Source organism: Genypterus blacodes, unplaced genomic scaffold, assembly GCF_046128005.1.
Source record: "Genypterus blacodes isolate CSIRO-AG114 ecotype Tasmania unplaced genomic scaffold, CSIRO-AGI_Gbla_v1 ptg000374l_1, whole genome shotgun sequence".
Lineage (NCBI taxonomy): Eukaryota > Metazoa > Chordata > Actinopteri > Ophidiiformes > Ophidiidae > Genypterus > Genypterus blacodes.
In genome coordinates, this window is record NW_027467156.1 from 30,016 (window position 1) to 51,603 (window position 21,588).

Consider the following 21,588-nt stretch of genomic DNA (forward strand, 5'->3'; position numbering starts at 1 on the left):
GTGCAGATGGATGGACAGGCTGTGTAAATAGTACAGTTAGGGAACATAATTAGGGTGACATAATTAGGACAGGGACAAGAGCTGCAGCGACGGCTCTAATTGATTTTTGTCGTAGCCGGGCCTCAACCCGGGCCTTAGGTAACGATGCAGCTCGCTCACCTGACAGCGGCTGGAGATTACAGGGACATTAGGATCATTTATCAGGAGTCACTCTGCTTTAGGGTCTAGTCCAATATTTCTGCATCCTCAGGCTTTTGTTTTCCCTTTTTTCCTAAGAATATTTCAGACGTCTGTTAGCTTTTCTTTGTCCTTAGAGCTTTGTGATGTTTGTCCACCGGCTCTCTGCGGTGGCGTTCCACTTGTGGCGCCATGGAAGTTGTGACTGACAGTGCTAATGCAGTGGGCTCTTCACCCTCTTGAGTGGTTGGAGATAGGTGTCAGAGGAGGGGGGAGCGCTGGTGTTGGAGACGGCTCCATCTACTGGCTAATCAACCGCTACACCTTTGGTCTGATTGATGCAAATGAGCTGCTGTGGCTGCTCTGTGGCTGCTCTGTGATGCCACTGGCTGTCAGGCTTCAGCTGTCACCGCTCTCTCTGATCATGGCCGCCGCTGTTTAGTCTGTTTGGACTGAGACTTATACTTTTAGATTGGGTTACTTCCAATTACAGCGTCTGTGTTGTTGTTACAGTTTACCAGGGCTGATGTGTGTTTGCATAATGCAGTGACACTCAGCTTCACTCCTGTCCTTCATGTTGTTGTTGTGTACTCTTTTTTTTATTCGCCTGTAATTTTTCCCTCAAAGGTGGTTGTGTTTTGCAGCTGTGTTACTTCTGTAAAATGGGCATCACACACACACACACACACACACACACACACACACACACACACACACACACACACACACACACACACACACACACACACACACACACACCTCCTCCTTCTTCCCCACCAAAGCTGGGTATGTAAACAATCTTTGGTTACATAACGCACTGTACATGGCATGGAAAATTAACTCCCGCGACACTGCTGAGTCCGTGTCTGGTTTTGCATCTCTCTTGTCTCCTCCTCCACCGTGTCCAAGTCCTCTTCTTCTTCGCCACACTAAATTGTCTCATCCCCTCCTCTCACTCTTAGATAGTTGACTTTGTGTCTCTTGATTGCCTCTTTTTTATAAAGAAACTCTGTAGTTGTCATGGCGCTAAAGAGCTTCAGTATAATCTTAACACCGAGCAGCGGCTGGGTTTCCCTCCTCGCGCTCAGGGCTTCTCTCTGCCAGGCGCGGAGCATGGAGCGCAGGAATCCAGCCCGGGTTTTCCAGCCCACCGCGCACCAGAGGCTCTCTAGCAGAAAGATCACATGTAAAGCCTTCCCCTTTGTAGTGGAGGAGCACAGAGTGACAAGCTATTTCTTGCTTGGTAAAAAAAAAAAAAAAAGAAAAGAGAGAGCAAAGCGAGACGATGTGTCGTCGGAGACATTGTGGATCTGTCCCGTAATTGTTCCGTTACCTGTGGCCGGGACGTGGAGCTCCGCGCCGCGCCGCCGGAGGACTTTGCCCCGCTGTTTGCCGGAGTTCCTCGGCGTGAAAGCGGAGCGAGTCTCGCCTCTGGAACAAGAAAGTAAATCTGTCGTGTGTCTGCTTCGCTGCTTGTGAATGTTTTCAGCCGCTTTATGGCTCCCAGCTAGTGGCTCTTAAAGGAGAAGAAGAAGCAGAAATGCGTTTGAGCTCATTTTTCCTGCGTCTTCTTCTGTTTTTATTCGAGCTGTTTGTGCTGTTGTGATTTTTTTTCTTCTTGTTATTGTACTCGCCGCGGCTTCGGTGCTCTCACTCCGTTTACACGGTAGATCCCAAATCAGTGCGCTGTGTTGTGAAGTATCTAATTCTGTCATCTCGTCGGTGAGCTCCGGCTGTGATTCACATTTAAACGCGGCCGTCTGTTGCTTTGACAAACTGTGCAGACCGAAATAGACTCGACAGACGGTTTTTCTGGCGTTTCGACTCTCAAGTTCAGGTTCAGGTTCTGACTTTGAACTTTTCTCTCCACGTCAGGTTCCCACCCGTGTCCCTCCGTGGGTCTGACGCGTGTGTTTTTAGCTCTAAAGTGTGTTTCAGAGCGTCTCTCTCTCTCTCTCTCTCTCTCTCTTGTCACTCTCTGTCATGGCTGTTTGCTCCGCAGCTTTGAAGATAAACATGAAACCTCTCTCACCACAGAGCAGCGGAGGGAAAACAATGTTTGTGCTTTTTATTTTCTGTGGCGGTGCCTCACCAACAACTTTCTGTGGTTACAGTTCAGCTCCACAGATACCAACTCATCTCTCTCTTTCTCTCTTTCTCTTTCTCTCTCCCTCTCTTCCTCTTTGAAACATTACAGAAGCGCTTCATTAAAGGGCTGAGACAGTTCGGCAAAAACTTCTTCAGGATCCGGAAAGAGCTGCTGCCCAACAAAGAGACGGTAAGGCCCCCTTTTTTTATTTTTTCCTGCTTTCCCCAGCCGCCGTTTGTGTTTGGAATGAGACTTGTGTGTTTAGCGTGTAAGTGAAGGAAGCTTGAAGTTGTAAAACATGTGCGACGCGTGGAGCGTGGCGTGTTGTGAAGCCGAGGCCTCGTTGATGAAGAGGAGACGTTATCAGATCTCCCTTCAGGCTCTGTGACAAGACACTTGTTCTACCTGAGGTGAGGAGAGAGAGGCTGACACGTTACTACACACACGCCCGGAAACCTCACAAGTGACAGGATGAGCGCTAATTAGCCCCACACACACACACACACACAAACACACTCCACAAGTAGCAGACGAGTCGTGTAAATGCGACGGGAGTCACCGCGTCTTCGCCGTCTCGAAGCAGCCAGACTTATCTCTCCTGTTTGCACTTCAACGTCCGCACTTCATTCACGACAGAGGCTCCAAAGTAATCAGCTGAGACTCGACTTTAAGAACAGGAAGCTCAGAGAGATCCTGCAACCGCCGAACGCCGCTGATGATGAAACGTAGGCGACCTGCATCAGCTGGAACGTCACAAACCCAAAGATCACTTCCTCTAAAGCTCCCGGCTCGTCTCCACCAGGCCTGTTTGCGTGTATCTGATTGAAAACTTTTGATGAACCCTCAAAAAACCAAAGTGTGTCTCATGTAAACAAACCTGTTGCAGCGCGGGGAAAGTTTAAAGCGTTGCGATGAAAGAGCCCGAGCCTCGGAGGGAGAACAGGTTCCACGCTAGTTTACATTACGGACGAGACGCCGGCCCTCAGGCAGTGAAATACGGCGAGGAGCATAATTATTATTGCTGTTCTTTGCCGTGCTCCGGTTGTAATCCTGCTGTAGGAGCCGGCGAGGCAACCAGGTGATTTATAAGAGCACATTAACGGATGTTTGCCACAGTCCAGTAATGTTTATGTGTTTTGTGGAATAGAGGCGCTGATCGAGGCTGTGCGTCTGCAACAGGAAGCTAATGAGTCAAATGAAGCTGACAAATCAGCCCCGATTCAGGTTCTGATTGTTTTGGGGCGTATTGGTTGTTACTGACATCGATTCTGATTAAGGAAACAAGCGGTGTTAACGTCTGTCACGCTCAGAGGAACTACAGTAATTGTTTTTGTTATTTACTCTGGCGGGGAAATGTTGCTCCTGTCAAAGTTTCCCACCTCTTTCCTCTTGTGTGTGTGTGTGTGTGTGTGTGTGCGCCTGTCAATGTGTTAATCATCGCTAAGCCAACAGTGCGGTCTGTTGCGTGGTACACAGAGGTCAAATCAAACCCTAACAATCATTAACAGCAGCAGTATAAAAGCCGATCAGTGTGTTGATATCAAAGCGTCTTGCTTGGCGGCTCGTCTTGGCGGCGGCGTCTTGCTTTATTCCCTCTCCTTCGCTCCTCCTGCTGTTGACGCAGACGTCGCAGGAGGATCAGAGGAGTTTGTCCAACTTGTCGTTTCCTCGTCTGCCTCCCTTCTCCTCATGTTTTCGGCCATGAATCCTTTAATATCGACGACTTTCTACAAGTCCTTTCTTCTTCTCCAACCCAATCTGAACCTCTTGAATAAGAGATTAAAGTGTATGAATAGAGTTTCCTTGCAGAGAGTCCCTTCAATTATTTTTTACTGGTTTTTGAAATATATGACTCGTCCGGCTGATTGGCTATAAAGGAGGTATTAATGCAATTCAACCTGGAGGGGGAGTGGACCTGGCAGCAGAGGTAATGGACCTCCTCCAGGATCGGGCCCTGCCACCGCCACAGAGCAGGGGAAGATTAATTCTCCCCCTGCAAATGGAAAATAAACTGCTCTTTAAACATATGAAAAGAGGAGAAAATGAGTGGGAGAGCAGGAGGAGGGTAGAGGCGACCGGAGGAGGAGGAGGAGGGGGGGGGGGAGCTGTAGCTCTGTGTGTGTGTGTGTGGAGACGGGGAAAAGCCTGCGATGTCGCACGGCGAAATAAGAAGAAGAATAAACTCCCTGCGTCTGATTGAAGCTGCTTGTGTGTGTGTAACGGTGATCTGAGGCGCTACGCGTCCGCTCCCGGAGGAGAAGTGCATTTATTTTCCTCCCGGCGTCGCTCAGTCCTTCATCCTGTCGCTCAGACGCGCCGCAGAACAACCTCTACATTCTGCTGCTCTGGGAAACAGCGTAGCTTCTCCCCCCCCTTTATCTCCCCACAACCAAATATATTACACACTATAACTCTACAACCAGGCGCCGTGCTGAGTCCCCGACTCCTCACCGGGAGCTCAGAGCTGAGCCTGAGCGCTGAGCACAAAGCCCCGGGGCTGATGTCAGGGCTGCAGAGGGCCAGGACAGCGTGTTCGCCTCCTAGCTGTGCTGCTCCTGAAACGCTAGCGAGGCTCAAATAGCCGGTGCCAAGGGTGAGCACCCAGCGCTGTGTAAACACACACACACACAGGCACACACACACACACCAGGCCTGACTAACGCTCAGGAATGCTTTATATAAAGTCACATAAAGGGGGGGTTGGGTGGTGCAGTAGCCGGACACACTGCCACCATTTCCTCCCTCCAGAGAGACGTCATGGAGCAGCGTGCTAACAAGCCAGCGTGCTGAGACGGCAGATCACTGATACACGGTCCAGGGTTTCATGGTGAACATCATGGCTGCCAGGCTCAGCCCAGAAGGTTGAGATCAGCTGAGGCTCAGTCTGCTGCACAGCCGAGAAGAGAAGCTGACAAGTTGGAAATTAGATCACATTTAAGCAGAGTGTTTTGGCCGCAGCACTCTGACCTCACTGCTCCAGAAGCTACAGATTAGATATTTAAAGTATAGAAACACACAGAGTTTACAGGGTTAAAGTCGGTCAGTGTTAATCGTCCCTTCCGGCTGTTTAAATGTGCAAATAGTCATAAAATACAAGATAGAATTTGTACCAGTGAGTTGTTTACATCACATTAGTCTGAACGAAGGCATTTAGAGACGGACACACACACACACACACACACACACTCTGTCCACGACCAGGATCAGGACATAAAGGAGAAACGTTCAGTGTAGAGGAATCATAATCTAATGAACTCCATAAAGACACGTAGAGCCATTTACTGTGTGTGTGTGTGTGTGTGTGTGTGTGTGTGTGTGTGTGTGTGTGTGTGTGTGTGTGTGTGTGTGTGTGTGTGTGTGTGTGTGTGTGTGTGTGTGTGTGTGTGTGTGTGTGTGTGTGTGTGTGTGTGTGTGTGTGTGTGTGTGTGTGTGTGTTCTCCCCGGAGGCTCTCTTTCCGCTTCCTGTTGTCTCTCGCCTCTCGCTCCTCTTTATAGGTAACGTCTCAGTTTTCATGGAGTCGACCGTAAAGAACGACGGCAAACAAACGTGTTCATCGGTCGGTCGGAGGCGAGGAGGCTTGTAAAGTTAGATATGTTTTATTTTAGGGGAGATGTTTTACGCCCCGTGTTGTTTCCCTCGTTATGGTGAAATGAGCACAACACACACACACACACACTTGTGTCTTTGCCATTAGAGGGAAGGTAGTTTGCGTAGCGGCGGCTGATTGTCACAGCTGGGCGTGGAGCCGCGTTAACGGCGTCTAATTCAACAATAATTTAGCCGGATAGTGAAGTCACTGCGTTTGCGTCTTGCTCCAGCAGCTTCTTATGATTTGTGCCCTTTAAAAGGCTTTAATTTGCAGCTGCCGACTATAAATAAATATAAATCACCAAAGCCATTAGAGCGTCGCCTCGTCTCCTCGTCTCCTAGTCTCCTCATCTCTGAAGCACGCCGGCCAGGTGGGGGCGCCGCTGAGTGGAGCCGAGCCCCGAAACGAGATCTCTCCTTTTGTCTTTTGCTACCGACAGAAACGCTTTGATACTTTAAATTATAATTCAATATTTGGTTTTAAAACCTGAGTATTGAATCAAACAGCAGTGGACTATAGATTTCTAAACTAAAAGCAAAACGTCTGCTGTGATTTCCTTCCACATCTTCGCCCTTAATACGATTTCAATCGAGCGATTTAAGATCCAGCGCGAGGTGGAGAGCCGGGCCGCTCGTCCTGCAGCATCCTGGTTCTCCAGAGTAGAGAGCACTCGCGCTCGGCCCCCCTCCGGCCCCCCTCTGGCCGCCCCTGTCATCTACAGGATGGCCAACAGGAGAACGGCGCTCTGAAAACAACCTCAGAGCAGATGTTTGCCCCGGTACAATCTGTACTAACGTCAAATTGAATTCACTGCCATGTCCTTAGCTCGGCAGCCAGAACCTTGGGGATGAGCGCGATCGCTATGCTTTAGTTCAGAACGCTAATTAAAGCAGCGACCGGCTCAGACCGGGTGGCGGCGGCGGGGGGCGGCGATGGCAGGCGGGGGGTCCAGTTGGCAACAGCTGTCAGGAGCGCACGACCGCACAGCTTCCGTGTTTGGTAAACGACGCGTCTTGTTTATGCAGTCGAATGGCTGCCGGCTGATAGAAGCTCAACCAGGATGTATTGATGTTCTCCTGGCAGACCAGACAGGCAATTTAGCGAGCCGGAGTGTCGACAAAAATCTGTTTCCGGCCCTAATAGATGAGGCCGGCAGACGGGGGAGCTTCCCTGTGTAATTGAGTTCTTTGCTGGGCCGGGTGTTGTGGTTTTCTTGGGGACGGGCTTATCAGCAGAACACGCAGGATCGACCCCTCCGGCAGAGAAAAGCCTCTGCTGCCATCCAATCTGCTTTCATTGGCAAAAGCGCTTACAGCAGGAAAAACAGGAGTGCTGATTCTTCAGCGTGTGCATCCCTGACCTGTGAAAGCCCGGCTTATTCACTCATTCTCCTGCAGAAAGGCTCCGCGCAGCAGGGAGGGCTGTCTGTTTAACCGCCCAACACACACACAACCACACACACACACAGAGTACCACCAGCCAAGGCCCTTCATAGACATGTAGCTCATGATGTAAATTTAGCCTTTGTTTAAACAATGTAATTCCTACAGCATCCTCTGGGAAAGCTGGAGGTTCATTTGAATCAAACCCACATCTCTTAAAGCTTAATAAGTGACATAATAGTAAAGAAGAAATCATATTTTTCCATATTATCGTTTACAGACGCACTTAAAGTGTGTGAGTGACAGAAGAGTCCAGTTATTAGTGAGTGAAACTCTAGAGGCCTGAAGCCGTCTCAGGTAGTGCAGATTACAGAGTCCAGGCCTGCAGCAGCTACAGTTCATCATAAAGCACCGCTGTGATTTAGCTCCCACAAACACACTCCCCTCCACCTCACTGTAATGAATCAGGACACACACACACACACCCTCCCTCCCTCTAAAGGCTGCAGATTGTGGAGGAAGCAGGAGGAGCCGGTGCTCAGGCCGAGCTAATGGATGTTTACACAACTCACTATCAGCCGGCAGAACCCAGAGCTCACATGCTCGCCCGTTCCCCTGTTCCCTTGTTCCCTTGTTCCCTGCTCTCTGCTCTCTGTTTGCTTCACTCCGCTCTTCTGGCCGCGGCTAAACTCGAGTTTTTAGGAGGAATTCCTCTCAGTGGCTCAGTGATTTCAGTTAGATTTCTTTAGTACGGCCTGTGGTCAGATTCCAGGCTCAGCCTCCATTGTTATCCTCTGCTGGCTCTTTATTCCTCCTCTCGGCTCTCCTCCACACTCTCCCTCCCCCTCCTCGGCCCGGCTCTCCCCTGTTCTCTCCTCCTTCCCCGGCTCCTGCCAGTAACGGCCTTAACCGTTTGGCTCTGTGTCAAAGCAGGGGCCTTTTGTGGCTCCGTCACAAATCTGCCAGGAAAAACACAAACCATCTGTTCAGGCCGAGCCTGAGCGGGGATGAGTGTGTAAATACACCAGTTTAGCCCCTCAGCCCGGCCCGAGCACACAGGGCCGCTGAGCCGACTGAAGGCTCTCACACTCCCACTCAGTCTCAGCCCGCTCAGCCTCAGCCAGCACTCCCACTCAGTCTCAGCTCGCTCAGCCTCAGCCAGCACACCCACTCAGTCTCAGCTCGCTCAGCCTCAGCGAGCACACTCACTCAGTCTCAGCCCGCTCAGCCTCAGCCAATACTCCCACTCAGTCTCAGCTCGCTCAGCCTCAGCCAGCACTCCCACTCAGTCTCAGCCCACTCAGCCTCAGCCAGCACTCCCACTCAGCCTCAGCCTGTATAGCCACTCAGACTCAGCCAACACTCCCACTCAGCCTAAGCTAGCACTCAGTCTCAGCCAGCACTCAGCCTCAGCCTGTACACCCACTCAGTCTCAGCCTGCACTCCCACTCAGCCTCAGCCCGCACTCCCACCCGGCCTCCATAGTGAACACAGGGTGCAGATTTTAGCCGACTCAGAGTACAAGGAGTGAAATAAGAAGATGAGAGTTAAAAGCCTTAGGAATTGTAGAAATCTTCCTGTAATATAAATCAGTGATGTTCAGAGACAGAGGAAGTTAACCTGAGGGTCATCTTTGTTATTGTGCGTTTAGATTCTGTGGGTTAATGTTTGCTAACTCTCCTCTGCCTCACTGTAACACTTTATGATGTTTTCCAATCCTGACCTGAGGCTAAGTTGAAGCAACATTTCTGTGCTTCCTCATATACCACACACACACACACACTCCTCACAGCCTGGTTCTGTATGAAGACCAGCACATTAAGTGGCAATAACCCGGCCTGGAAGCCCTGAGTGTGGTGATAGGAGCGTAAGCTCTTCCACTGTCGACTAATCCAGCGGGCAGAAAGCTCCTGCAGATGGAAGCGTTCTAAAGGCCTCATAATACCGAGCTTATGTTGTCACTATCTCATGTTCTGTGGCGCAGCAGCAGCACACTCTGTACCGCTCTGCACTGATTTACTGTGCAGGGGAAAATGATGGCGCCCGGGCCGGAACTTTGAGTTTTTCAGTGAAGTATTTTTCAAAGCAGATAGCAGCGTTTGTTCTCTGTTACAGCTTCATGAGCTCAGTTTGTCTCTTTAATGAGAAGTGGCTCCGTTATGGTGAAGCTTTGTTATTGTGACAAAAGCTCAGTGGGTAAAAACATTTATTAAGGAACTTTACATGCAGATGTGTTTGTGCTCAATGCCATTAAAGGCAATAATGTGATTTAGCTGTCAAGATGCAGGGAAGCAATAAGAATCCTTCATTCTCCAAGTATTCATGGTGTGTATGAGGAGAGAGACTGATTCAGATGTTCTCCTGTCTGAATACATTGATCTGCTCCTCAGAGTAAAGAACATTCTGCTTTGTGCCACATTCAGGCGCAAACCTGACATCTGAAGGAAGAAAAAGGATGTAATTGGAGTTTTAAATCACATTTAAATGCCCGCGGCTTCAAAGGAACCGCATTTGACGAGCTGTCTGTCCACCTTTGACACTAATTGACAGCGGCAAGCTTCCCTCAACCACAGCAGAGTCAGGAACATCTCAGCAGCTCTCCTGTCAGAGCTCTGATGCAGCCCGGCTCCTGCTCTTCATCTCCTCTATAACTCTATAATAAAGATGACTATCCTGGTCTCTGCAGATAAATATTAAACATCTAATATCTATGTTTAATTGCTAGTTTAACTTTTCCCAGCACATTTTCTTTAGCAAGTGCTTCTCCATCATCTTCACGCCGGGCCTGCAGCTCATCAGTGCACCTGCTAACTCCCATTCAAAAAGCAGGAGTTAATGTTTTCATTAGCCCCTGCCTAATGTAATGCTACTTGACACAGTGTAAGTGATGGAGAGGCAGGGTGACCTTTCCCTGTGTCTGCCAAGCTGTTGTCGGGGGGAGCCGTGTAGTTGTCAGCCTGCAGCGAGGAGGCGGAGAGGAGGCGCCGCTGAGAAACAGTCATTAAACACCGAGCCCAGCCCAGCGCCGGCAACACTCCACACTTTTGATCCGCGCATTTCAATTAGGTTTCCCATCAGGACGCCTGCCTTCCCTCAGTTAGCACCTGCGCCCTTCCCCACCGGCCGACCGGCCCGGAGAGGGAAGGAGACGAGTAGAGAGAGAGCAGAAAGGGGCCGAGCGCTGGAACGCGCTCCAGCTTTTAGGTAACATGAAGAGCACTGGCTGTTCTGTTCTGGCACTCCGAAGGGGAAACGCCCGAGGAATTGTTTTTAAAGGATACTTGGAGTCCTGTAAACACTGCCGTGCGGGTGGAAGGTGCACGGTTCCCTCTTGGCTGTCGTGTTTTATTTGTCTCGGCCTGAGTCGTCTGCGCATGTGGAGCCCAGCCCACGGCTCCAGATGTGCACAGCTGCAGAAGGTTCAGACTCTGGACGGCTTCACCGCAACGCAGAACCTTAATTAACCCTTAATGGGAGAGGGTTGAGCCTCGTGTGGCCTCGCTAAATGTTTCTAACGCCGCTTTGCCCGATAAGATGAAGTCTCAGCCTCGGAGCTCCATCTTCTTAGTTGAGCTCTTTCTGCCAGTCAGTCGTCATGGACACACTTTTCTTGTACATCTTCACACTATTTCTCTTTGCTTCCTGGTTGGCGTCTCTGTTTCTCTCCTCTGTGTGATCAAAGCTTCTTTAGCTTCTCCTTCACTCGATCCAAACCTTTCCCGCTGCCGTTTGTTTTGTGTTATTCTCCCTGAAAGTTGTTAAGCCGCAGCTGAAAAGCCGTTAATGCATTTTAGAGAGCGGCGCTCTGACTAATTTATGTCAACTTTCTCAGCTGAGGCGGGGAAGCAAAGCGATCGATAGCCATTAAACCCCGGGAAGCTTTGTTGAACAGCAGTTTAACAGAGCTGAGACAGTGGATGAGTGTCCTCTGGGCTTTAGAGATTACAGGTGACTTACTGCTCAACCAACAATAACACACACACACACACAGGGTCACGAGTCGGTTATAGATCCGGTTGAACGAGTGATGTTCCAGGCTGAGGGAGGACCGGACAGGAAGCGGCCTGATCGTCCCCTCCTCCTGTCCCCAGGTCTCAGCCCTGATGCGTCTCCAGCAGCAGAAGCTAATTTGCTCCGTCTGCCTCAGCAAAGTGCCGTCTGATCCATGATTGCATGTGTTAATGTTTCAGTCGGGTATTGATTTCCCGGCGCCCTTTTGTGCGCCGGATTTATCCGCCCGGCCCCGCTGGCGAGCGCGCCCCTCCGAAATGTTTGATTAAAGTTCAATTGACTCTTCCAGTGAAGGGGCGAGGAGCCATTTCACTCCCTATTTGTAGCGCCAAAGCTCTGCCTGACACGTTCTTTTGTTCCCATTCAAGCGCTGCCACCCAGGCAGCCACCGCTGCACTGATCCTAATATCCCTGCATTCACTGAGCCTCCCCTCCTAATCCAGGGACAGACAGGGCCGCCGCACAAACAAGCCCGGCACGCTGCAAAACCCGGAGCGGACCGGGCCGCTCCGTGCTCCTCTGCTTGTCGTGGCTCCTCGTGAACGCTGTGTTTGACTCAGTTTCACCTCAGAGAAGTTGTTTTTGTAAATAGATGTTTTGATTCCATTTCTTAAGATCGTTCCTGTGATGTTTCCTTACAGGGAGAACTCATTACCTTCTACTACTATTGGAAGAAGACCCCCGAGGCGGCCAGTTGTCGAGCCCACCGCCGACACCGCCGCCAGCCCGTCTTCCGCCGCATCAAGACGCGGACGGCCTCCACTCCTGTCAACACTCCCTCCCGCCCGCCCTCCAGCGAGTTCTGTAAGTACACCCGACCCCTCCGTTGGCACGCGGGACAGGAACGCCGCTGGAAACATTCCCGGCGGCTGCGTGGGCGGCGGCCCTTGCTGGTCTGAGCGATGTGAGTCACCTGTTCTGTTCTGTTCTCTTCTGTTTGGCCTCTCACAGTGGACCTCAGCTCAGCCAGTGAAGATGACTTTGACAGTGAAGACAGCGAACAGGAGCTGAAGGGCTACGCCTGCCGCCACTGCTTCACCACCAGTAAGACACTTTAAGCCACTCTCACACACACACACACACACACACACACACTTATCATATTGACATGCATGGCTATTCCTATCACGGGTTGAGATCAGCGTGAGGCTGCACAACACAGCGCCGTGTGACAGACGGGCATCAGAGGATGTCAGGACTAATTTGATCAAATCAGACAGGAGCCCACAGCTGTCTCTCTCTCTCTCTCTCTCTCTCCCCCTCTCTCTCTCTCCGCCTCATTATCCTGCTCTGTCTCCACACACACACACACACACACACACACACACACACACACACACAGCTGCCTCCCACTGCCAGGCTGATGACACCCTAACATGGGCGCCTAATAACTTTGCCTTTGTAGAGTTAAACCCAAACACAACACAAATTAGCATGGAGGCTGTAGAGAGTGAAGGATGAGTCAAAGTCTGCTGATACACAGCAGCTCAGGCATGAAGGATCATACACACACACACACACAGATGTTGACTTTATACTGTTAGTTAAAGTGAGACGTTGGTGAATTTAACAAATGTTATGAGTCCCAGGAGATTTACATCCAGATTTAGTCACAGATCTTAGTTTGTTGTTGTTTGTTGGATCATTCTGGAGATGTTTACTCTTCCATCAGGACGGGTTTGACTTCCTGTGTAGAGACTGAAGTAACGCTACCCAAAGAGACAACAACCATAGATCCACTCACAGCTCTATAGATCTGTAAAGTCTCCAGAATATTCCATCTTACAAAAACAAATGACCTAGTTTGGATGCAAATTTCCTCGAAAGTCAGGCTCACATCAGATGTTAACGCCGTCTCTCTCTGTCTCCGCCCCTTTACTGTGGCGGTGACATCATTTCTTTGTCTTCCTTGCCCTTGAGTGTAATTTCACAACTGTAAATGTCTTTCCTCAGCCTCCAAGGATTGGCACCACGGGGGCCGGGAGAACATCTTGCTGTGCACAGACTGCCGCATACACTTCAAGAAATACGGCGAGCTGCCCCCCATCGAGAAGCCCGTGGACCCGCCGCCATTTATGTTCAAACCTGTCAAAGAGGAAGACGATGGACTCAGCGGGAAGCATAGCATGAGGACCCGACGGAACCGAGGCTCGGTGCGCACACGCTCCTGCTCTTCTTTCTTTCCCTCTGTTTAGTAATGAGCCGGCCCCGGCTTTGTCTCACATGTGGGCGTTAACAGGAAGTGTTCCGAGCCGTATCCTGTCCGTCATTGTCCGCTCTGTTTGTGTTCGACAGATGTCAACGCTACGTAGTGGTCGCAAGAAGCAGACAGCCAGTCCCGATGGCCGAGCCTCGCCTACCAACGAGGATCTGCGCTCCAGCGGACGCACCTCGCCCAGCGCGGCGAGCACAGACAGCACCGACAGCAAGACAGACTCCATGAAGAAGCCCAGCAAGGTAAACGCAGCGTGCGGTGACCCAGACAGGTGTGTGTGTGTGTGTGTGTCCCAGGCAAACGTGTCCTGACACGCCGGCTTCTTTGTTCCCACAGAAAATAAAGGAGGAAGCTCCGTCACCGATGAAGAGCGCCAAGCGGCCGAGGGAGAAGGGTGCCTCGGATACGGAGGAACCAGAGAGGGCGATCGCCAAGAAGACCAAGACACAGGTAAGCACGCCGCTCCGTGTTCTGCTTGGTTTAGTGTTTCAGTGAAGTGCAGTGGTGCATTAAAAAAGAATATTATGATGATCATTCTTCTCCTCTTCCTCCCTCAGGAGCTGAGTCGACCAGACTCGCCCTCAGAGTTTGAGGGGGAGGGCGAGGGAGAAGGCGAGAGCTCCGACGGCCGCAGCATCAACGAGGAGCTGAGCAGCGATCCTAAGGACATTGACCAGGACAACCGGAGCTCCTCCCCCAGCATCCCCAGTCCCCGTGACAACGAGAGTGACTCGGACTCTTCTGCTCAGCAGCAGCAGCTCCTGCAGAGCCAGCACCCGCCCGTCATCCAGTGCCAGCCCGGCACCTCCGCCGCCTCCTCGGCGCCCCCTCCCCCCGCGTCCTCGGCCCCCTCCCTCCCCCCGCAGGTCTCCCCCACGGCGGCGTCCGTCTCTCTACCTCCCCAGCCTCTGCCCCAGACCAGCCCCCTGTCTCTCATCCAATCGGGAGCCTCCCTGCACCCACAGAGGCTTCCCTCTCCACACTCGCCTATGACTCAGGCTCCGCCCCCAGGCCCACCTCAGTCATTACCCAGCTCGCATCACGGGCCTTTGCCTCCCATGCCGCATCCGCTGCAGGCCGGCCCCTCCCACATGCCCCACCCTCACTCCATGCCCCCCCAGGTCTTCCCTGTGGGGCAGTCTCAGGTCCCGCCGCCGCCAATCTCCAGCCAATCACAGCCCAGGCCCCACACGCCTCCTTCCCAGTCCCAGTCGTCCTCCCAGAGCGGCGGCCCGCCTCCCAGAGAGCAGCCGCTGCCCCCCGCCCCCATGTCCATGCCTCACATCAAGCCCCCGCCCACCACGCCCATCACTCAGATACCCAACCCACAGTCTCACAAACACCCGCCGCACGCGTCGGCGCCTCCGTTCCCTCAGATGCCTTCCAACTTGCCTCCGCCTCCGGCCCTCAAGCCGCTCAGCTCTTTATCCAGCCACCATCCTCCGTCAGCTCACCCCCCTCCCCTCCAGCTGATGCCTCAGGGGCAGCAGCTCCAGCCTCCCCCCGCCCAGCCCCCGGTCCTCACCCAGTCCCAGAGCCTCCCCTCGTCAGCCGGTCACCAGCCTCCCCCGCCTCCCCCCCTGCCGCCCCCCTCGGCGGCCTCGCACCCCGGCGGGCCGTCGCAGCCTCCGTTCCCTCCTCATCCTTTCAGCGCCATTCTACCTCCGACAGGCCCGCCCCCGTCCTCATCATCAAACTCGATGCCAAGCTTACAGTCGCCGTCCTCCTCCTCCTCGGCGGCGGCGTCCTCCTCGTCCATCTCCATGCCTCTTCCTGCCTCGGTGGCCTGCAGCGTCCCGGTGCTGCCGCCCGTTCACATCAAGGAGGAGCCTCTGGACGAGACGGAGGAGCCGGAGAGCCCCCCGCCCCCGCAGAGAAGCCCCTCCCCTGAGCCCACTGTGGTCAACACGCCAAGCCACGCCAGCCAGTCCGCACGGTACGCACACGCAACACCACAACACGCACACAAACAACAATACAACACAATCTGTAAACAAGCTACAAACTCCACCTGCGTCAGCTTCAGCGTGTGTGTGTGTGTGTGTGTGTGTCAGCACTCGTCTGTCTCGTCTGCGGACGTTGATTAGCTCCAACAGTTGCGACTACAAAGCCCCTCTGCCTGCAGGTCTCACTGCTTTGATCTACACAACAAATCCAACGTCCTCAGCAGAAAACGGGCATCCAAGGCCACAATGAGCCCGGAGCTGCAGCGGCTGAGGATGGAGAGCAGGGAGATTAATTACAGTGATGGGGGTGAACTGAGGCGTCTGAATATGAGTGTGTGTGTGTGTGTGTGTGTGTGTGTGCTTAAGTGGCTCTCAGACTGCCAATGAATAGCAATGAGCTTCTTAATACACAGTCAATGTAGCAGCAAAAGTGAATGTGGAGGGAGTTTGTTTCCTTTTGAATAATGAAGCAGTGTGAGTTCACACACACACACACACACACACACACACAGACTCTCTCTCATCTAATGGAGCATTATCTGGCAACTCAGCATGAAATATTAAACAAATATTGTGGCTAGAAGTCTTAATTCATGAATCTTAATTCCTGATTTTGTTTGTGATCTTCTTCTTCTTCTTCTGTGTTTTTGTCCTCGGGCGCGGCTGCAGGTTCTACAAACATCTGGATCGAGGCTACAACTCCTGCGCTAGGACGGATTACTACTTCACACCGCTGGCGTCGTCCAAGCTGGCCAAGAAACGGGAGGAAGCCCTGGAGAGAGCCAAGAGGGAGGTGGAGCAGAAAGCCAGGGAGGAGAAGGAGAGAGAGAGGGAGCGGGAAAAAGAGCGAGAACGGGAGCGTGAGCGTGAGAAGGAGGCGGAGCGAGCGGCGGTGAGCGGAGCGGCACGTGTCCTTAGTGTTAGGAGGTGCTCACACGTTTCCTTTTGCTTAACTTGCTGTTTGTCTCCTCACAGAAAGCCTCCAGTTCTCATGAGGGCAGGATGGTGGAGCAGCAGATGGCAGGCCCCGCCCACATGCGCCAACAATACGACGGCCCCCCTACGACGATCGCAGCTGTGCCGCCGTACATCGGGCCCGACACGCCGGCCCTGCGCACCCTCAGCGAGTACGCCCGCCCCCACGTCATGTCGCCCACAAATCGCAACCATCCCTTCTTCGTGTCCCTCAACCCGGCCGACCCCCTGCTGGCGTATCACATGCCCGGCCTCTACAACGCCGACCCGGCCATGCGGGAGCGCGAGCTGCGTGAGCGGGAGATGCGGGAACGAGAGATCCGGGAGAGGGAGCTGAGGGAGAGGATGAAGCCCGGCTTTGAGGTCAAACCCCCTGAGCTGGACAGCCTGCACCCCTCCACCAACCCCATGGAACACTTCGCCCGGCACGGCGCCATCACGCTGCCCCCCATGGCCGGCCCGCACCCCTTCGCCTCCTTCCATCCCGGCCTGAACCCCCTGGAGCGCGAGCGGCTGGCCCTCGCCGGGCCTCAGCTGCGGCCTGAGATGAGCTACCCCGAGCGGCTGGCGGCCGAGAGGCTCCACGCCGAGAGGATGGCCACCGTGGCCAACGACCCCATCGCCCGCCTACAGATGTTCAACGTCACCCCGCATCACCACCAGCACTCACACATCCACTCACACCTACACCTGCACCAGCAAGACCCCCTACACCAAGGTGAGACCAGACCCTTACTCACCCTAGACCACCACTCAACTCTGCTCATGTTCAGTTAGAGGGAAGGGTTAATGCTCAGGAGGAGTAAGACATCTAAAATGATAAAGGATTGATAAATAAAAGCTCATTGGGGCAAATATTTACATTGTTTGAGCTTCTGGGCTGAAATTGAAGATGATTTTGAAGTGAAACTCCATTTTAAACTCTTGCTAAGTCTGGAGGTTTCATAATCAGAAACATTGAATTGAGTGAATCCCTCCCCTTTGTGTTGTTAGTCACAGCAGTATGTGATGATGTCGTGTGTTTTTACTGCCTGTACCTTCCAACTAACTGACACCCAGTAGGTGGTGAATGCCTTGTGTGTCCTCCAGGTTCGGGGGCCCACCCCTTGGTGGACCCCCTTGCAGGTGGACCCCACCTGGCCCGCTTCCCCTACCCACCCGGCGCCATCCCCAACGCTCTGCTGGGTCAGCCGCCGCATGAACACGAGATGCTGCGCCACCCCGTCTTCGGTAAGTTGCCGTTCCCCTGCGTTAACAGCACTATGACACGTCCATCTGTGAGGCCGCCGGGTCAAATCTCACCGCCCTCTCTCCAGGTACTCCGTATCCACGAGACCTACCGGGAGGTTTGCCGCCCCAAATGTCTGCAGCGCACCAGCTGCAGGCCATGCACGCCCAGTCAGCGGAGCTCCAGAGGCTCGCCATGGAGCAGCAGTGGCTCCACGGGCATCACCACATGCACGGAGGACCACTGCCCGGCCAGGAGGACTACTACAGGTCAGATAGGCAGCAACAGAACAGAGCAGGACTTCCTGGACTGTTCCTCCACTGCCCCCGTCACACTCACAGCTGAGGGACAAATACGTCCTCGTACGTGCACGCACACACGCCGCCGTCCCTTTTTACCAAAAGTACTATGGATGTGTGTGTAAAAGGGGCTTCAGAAAAAAAAAGAAAAAAAAACTGGAAGCTGGCAGTTCCTCAGTGGTTGAATATTAACTTTGGTTTGTGTGTTTGTTTGTTTGTTTGTTGTGTTTCAGTCGGCTGAAGAAAGAAAGCGACAAACAGCTGTAACCAGCCGAGGGAGGGACGGACTGACGGACGGACAGATGCAGGACGTGGGAAGTTGTTACTGAGCGGTCTGTCGGGGGGGCGGAGCCAAGGCCCCTCTGAACACTCGACAGAAGAAGCCGAGCGGATCGTCCGAAAAATCCTGATTTTTTTTTCTCTTTTTTTTTGTTCCCGTCAAGAACTTATTTTTTAATTATCATTTTTCCAGACTTCCTTTGGTATATAGCCAGTAGGGACGACGTCCTCCAGACTCCTGCATGACACAAAGCTTCCCTGACATTTTTTTGTAGGTGCTAGAACAAGACACTGTGCTTATCAAACAAAAAAAGACAAGAAGACCGGTCGGGCCGTTTCTCCAAACATAACAAAGTGCTATCTTAAACTCAACATTTATTTTAATACATTGTTGGAGGTTTTTCATAATTTTACGAAAAGCTACAGCATGGCGTTTTTGAGTCTGTAAATAGTATATATAAACATATAATTATTATTATAATTATTATTATTACTAGGTGTGGACTCCAAACTAAGTGGTCTGTTTGTTTTGCAGCATTATCCCTTTGTTTCAGAGGGGAGAGCACCGTGGCATTAATGAGCTGAGAGTCGCCGTTCAGGTGTGACGTTCCTCTGACATCACTGTGTAAGATTTCTACGTGAAAAGCATAAACCCGTCACGCCCTCTCCATCACACACACACACACACACACACCTTCACCCCACACCGCAGATCGCCCCCATGTGCCAGCGCCCTGCGTGACATGATTTGAAACACTTGACGACGGCGGCTCACACACACACGCACGCACGCACGCAACGCGGCCGTCGCAGAGGCTTAAGAAAACGTTTGCACTGAAAGTATCTTTGAGTTCCACACGATTAGGTTTGAATCAGTATTTAAAGTCAACACACCATGAAGAAGAAGACGAAGAAACGCTTCAGGACTTTTTTTATGAGTGATTTTAACTTTGGTTTTTACAATTCGGACACCAGGATCATGTTTGGATGAACGGGACAAACGTGAAGCGGCCTCCAGAGGTTTTAATCGCCCATTTACAGGACCTGGTTTTTAATTTGTAAACTCTTAACAGGACCCTGACGGGATTGTTTGAACGTGTTGAAGGTGGAGAGTCGGAGCCAGACGTGTTGTGGTGTCGTCCCCCTCCCCCCCTTCTTTTATTCTGTTTTTTTTTTTTTTTTTTTACCTGGTCTAGTTGTCCGTGTGTGTCGCAGGGTTCAGATCCCATCAAGTCATCCTCCAACCAGGCTGTAATAATAATCACTGTGACTCCGGGGGGGCAGGGGGGCTGCTGACACCAGGAGGCGGAGGAGGGCCCATGTTTGGCGTGTGTGTGTGTGTGTGTGAAAGTGTGTGTTTCCCATCACAATGTTTTGCTTTGCCTTGGTTCCTGGGACACACACACACACTGCATCCTGGCCCTCAGCAGAAGTGTGTTTCACGTGCCACCTGTCGTACAAGTGCACATGAGCCCCACTTTGCTTCTTTTCTTTCTTTCTCTTTTTATTTTGGTCATTGTTGCTGTTTCTGCAGCCCTGATATATGAGTTGTGTATTTGTTACATGCACTAAGACTGTTTGACTGTCATGGATACTTAGAAACTGTGGCTGTTTGTTTCCTTTACTTTCAACCAAAATAAAGAAACTGCACTTGCATTTTTGAAAGTGACCATATCTTCCTTTGGAGCACTATAATCGACCACAACCATAGGAAAGCTTGGAAACATTGTCCAAACCATCATGAAAACCCTTTTACCAATTGGGGGCAAAAAAAGTCTTTTAAGAACTCGTCACTCCGTCTTTCCATCTTCTACCGATTCCCGCCTCTCTTCTGATGTACTCCTCATCCTCCTTGGCCTTGTTTCCTGACGTTCCCTCGCCTTTTACTCCCTCTTTTGTGTCTCCAAAAACCTTTGATGTTAAGTGTTGTCAATGGTTTAGCTTCTTGTTTCAAAGCGGCAATAGCAGAATGTAAATTCTGACTGCTAAGATTTATATATATACTGGTATCTTGAAGCTTATTGTATATATTAGTAGTTGCCATGGGATGACACAATGTAAACAAAAAGTAGAAATAATAAGAAAATTTGTGAGTCCTGTGTTCTCCATTTGAGTATTTTGTAATTTTTTTGAAAAATTTGTGGAATTAAAATAAACAACTAAGTTACACCACAACACACGAGTCCATTATTATTTTGATTTGTATGAAATACATTTGTTTCTGTAACATTTTTGATTTCTTTATCTTCCGCTTTGACCCAATTCCGTCATCAACATTCGCCCGGTGACCGGTGAGTGTTTTACCCCTCTGAGGCTTCCGTACTCCGCTGATTACTGCCACCTAACCATTTAAATCGTGACATACATGCTTTTTCCTGTCCACACTTGTACATACATGTGATGCTTGTACATAATTGTGATATTGTGTAAGTTTTGCGGCGGTTGTTGCGTCTTTGTGTGTCCGTGTCCTCAAAAGGTAAAGCGTTGCGACTGCATGGTGTAATACCCGCATGGAACGCTAGAGACGGTAGTGAGCAGTGCAAAGACGTAAGCGATAAGATAAAATGAAATTTTATTATCCCGAGGGAAATTACTGTGTTACAGTACAGCATGAAAAATGCGATGTTTGTGTATACGAAGCACGTTTTAATTGATTTAATCATTCGGCAGGTTACTACATGAGTGAAAGCGTGAGACGTTCTTATTTGACGCGTTTTCCGACCTGTGATCCGAAAAGAAGGCGGGCGGTGTAGAAGTCTGTAGCCAATCGAATTCGTATATTTCCGGAAGTGAAGAAGCCATCGAAGGCAGAGCGTTGGTACATTTTGTTTGTGTAATACCAAATCACATCCTTGTTTTTGGACCTTAAATATTCCTTCACACAACAGTGAAGCTGAAAAATGTCGAGGCTCTTAGTGTTCACATGTTTGTTGTGTGATGTAAAGAAACAATAACACAGATTTAAGAGTTAAACATGTCTGATCACTAATTATTCATCAAACTGTGTAGAAAATCATCGAACAACCTTGAGTAAGTCGTTGTTCTCATGCTGCTTCTCTGTTTGGATGATATTCATGAATGTCAAGCAGTTCTGCTGGCTGTGCTAAATAAACCCAGCATAGCGTTTCATTTCTTATTCCTCCTGCTTCCATTTTCTCGGTCTCACAAATTTGTAGCTTTAAGAGCTCAGGACGGCAGCAGGTGCTGAATCTCCGAGCTGAATATTACACTGCTCCCGTATAATAACATGAAAGCCGGGCTAAGCCAGAAGGAACACCTACTCAGGCTCAGACGCCTCGCTATCAGGGGGGCAGGACTGTCATCGGCCCTGTGTGTGGGGAGTGATAGACCAGCAATCTGTGATGCTGTGCCGCAGCAATGGCTGTCATTTTGAGAG

The 21,588-nt window shown here is 51.2% G+C and overlaps 1 protein-coding gene across 4 annotated transcripts in view; it reads left to right on the forward strand.

The window, feature by feature from the left end:
• The window catches only part of LOC142989126 (arginine-glutamic acid dipeptide repeats protein-like), a 37,343-nt gene extending 16,977 nt beyond the window's left edge, over positions 1–20,366 (forward strand). For 2 of the 4 annotated variants that reach the window (XM_076138540.1, XM_076138542.1), the window contains 12 exons: positions 2,375–2,455; positions 11,891–12,053; positions 12,201–12,293; positions 13,203–13,402; positions 13,545–13,706; positions 13,801–13,914; positions 14,022–15,400; positions 16,080–16,302; positions 16,386–17,103; positions 17,448–17,615; positions 17,702–17,975; positions 18,146–20,366. In XM_076138540.1, coding sequence (XP_075994655.1) covers positions 2,375–2,455; positions 11,891–12,053; positions 12,201–12,293; positions 13,203–13,402; positions 13,545–13,706; positions 13,801–13,914; positions 14,022–15,400; positions 16,080–16,302; positions 16,386–17,103; positions 17,448–17,615; positions 17,702–17,958 — 3,558 coding nt within the window. In that variant the 3' untranslated portion in view covers positions 17,959–17,975; positions 18,146–20,366. The remainder of the gene's footprint in view (positions 1–2,374; positions 2,456–11,890; positions 12,054–12,200; positions 12,294–13,202; positions 13,403–13,544; positions 13,707–13,800; positions 13,915–14,021; positions 15,401–16,079; positions 16,303–16,385; positions 17,104–17,447; positions 17,616–17,701; positions 17,976–18,145) is intronic. The other 2 variants (XM_076138541.1, XM_076138543.1) reach the window with 1 other exon arrangement.
• The last annotated feature ends 1,222 nt before the right edge of the window (positions 20,367–21,588 follow it).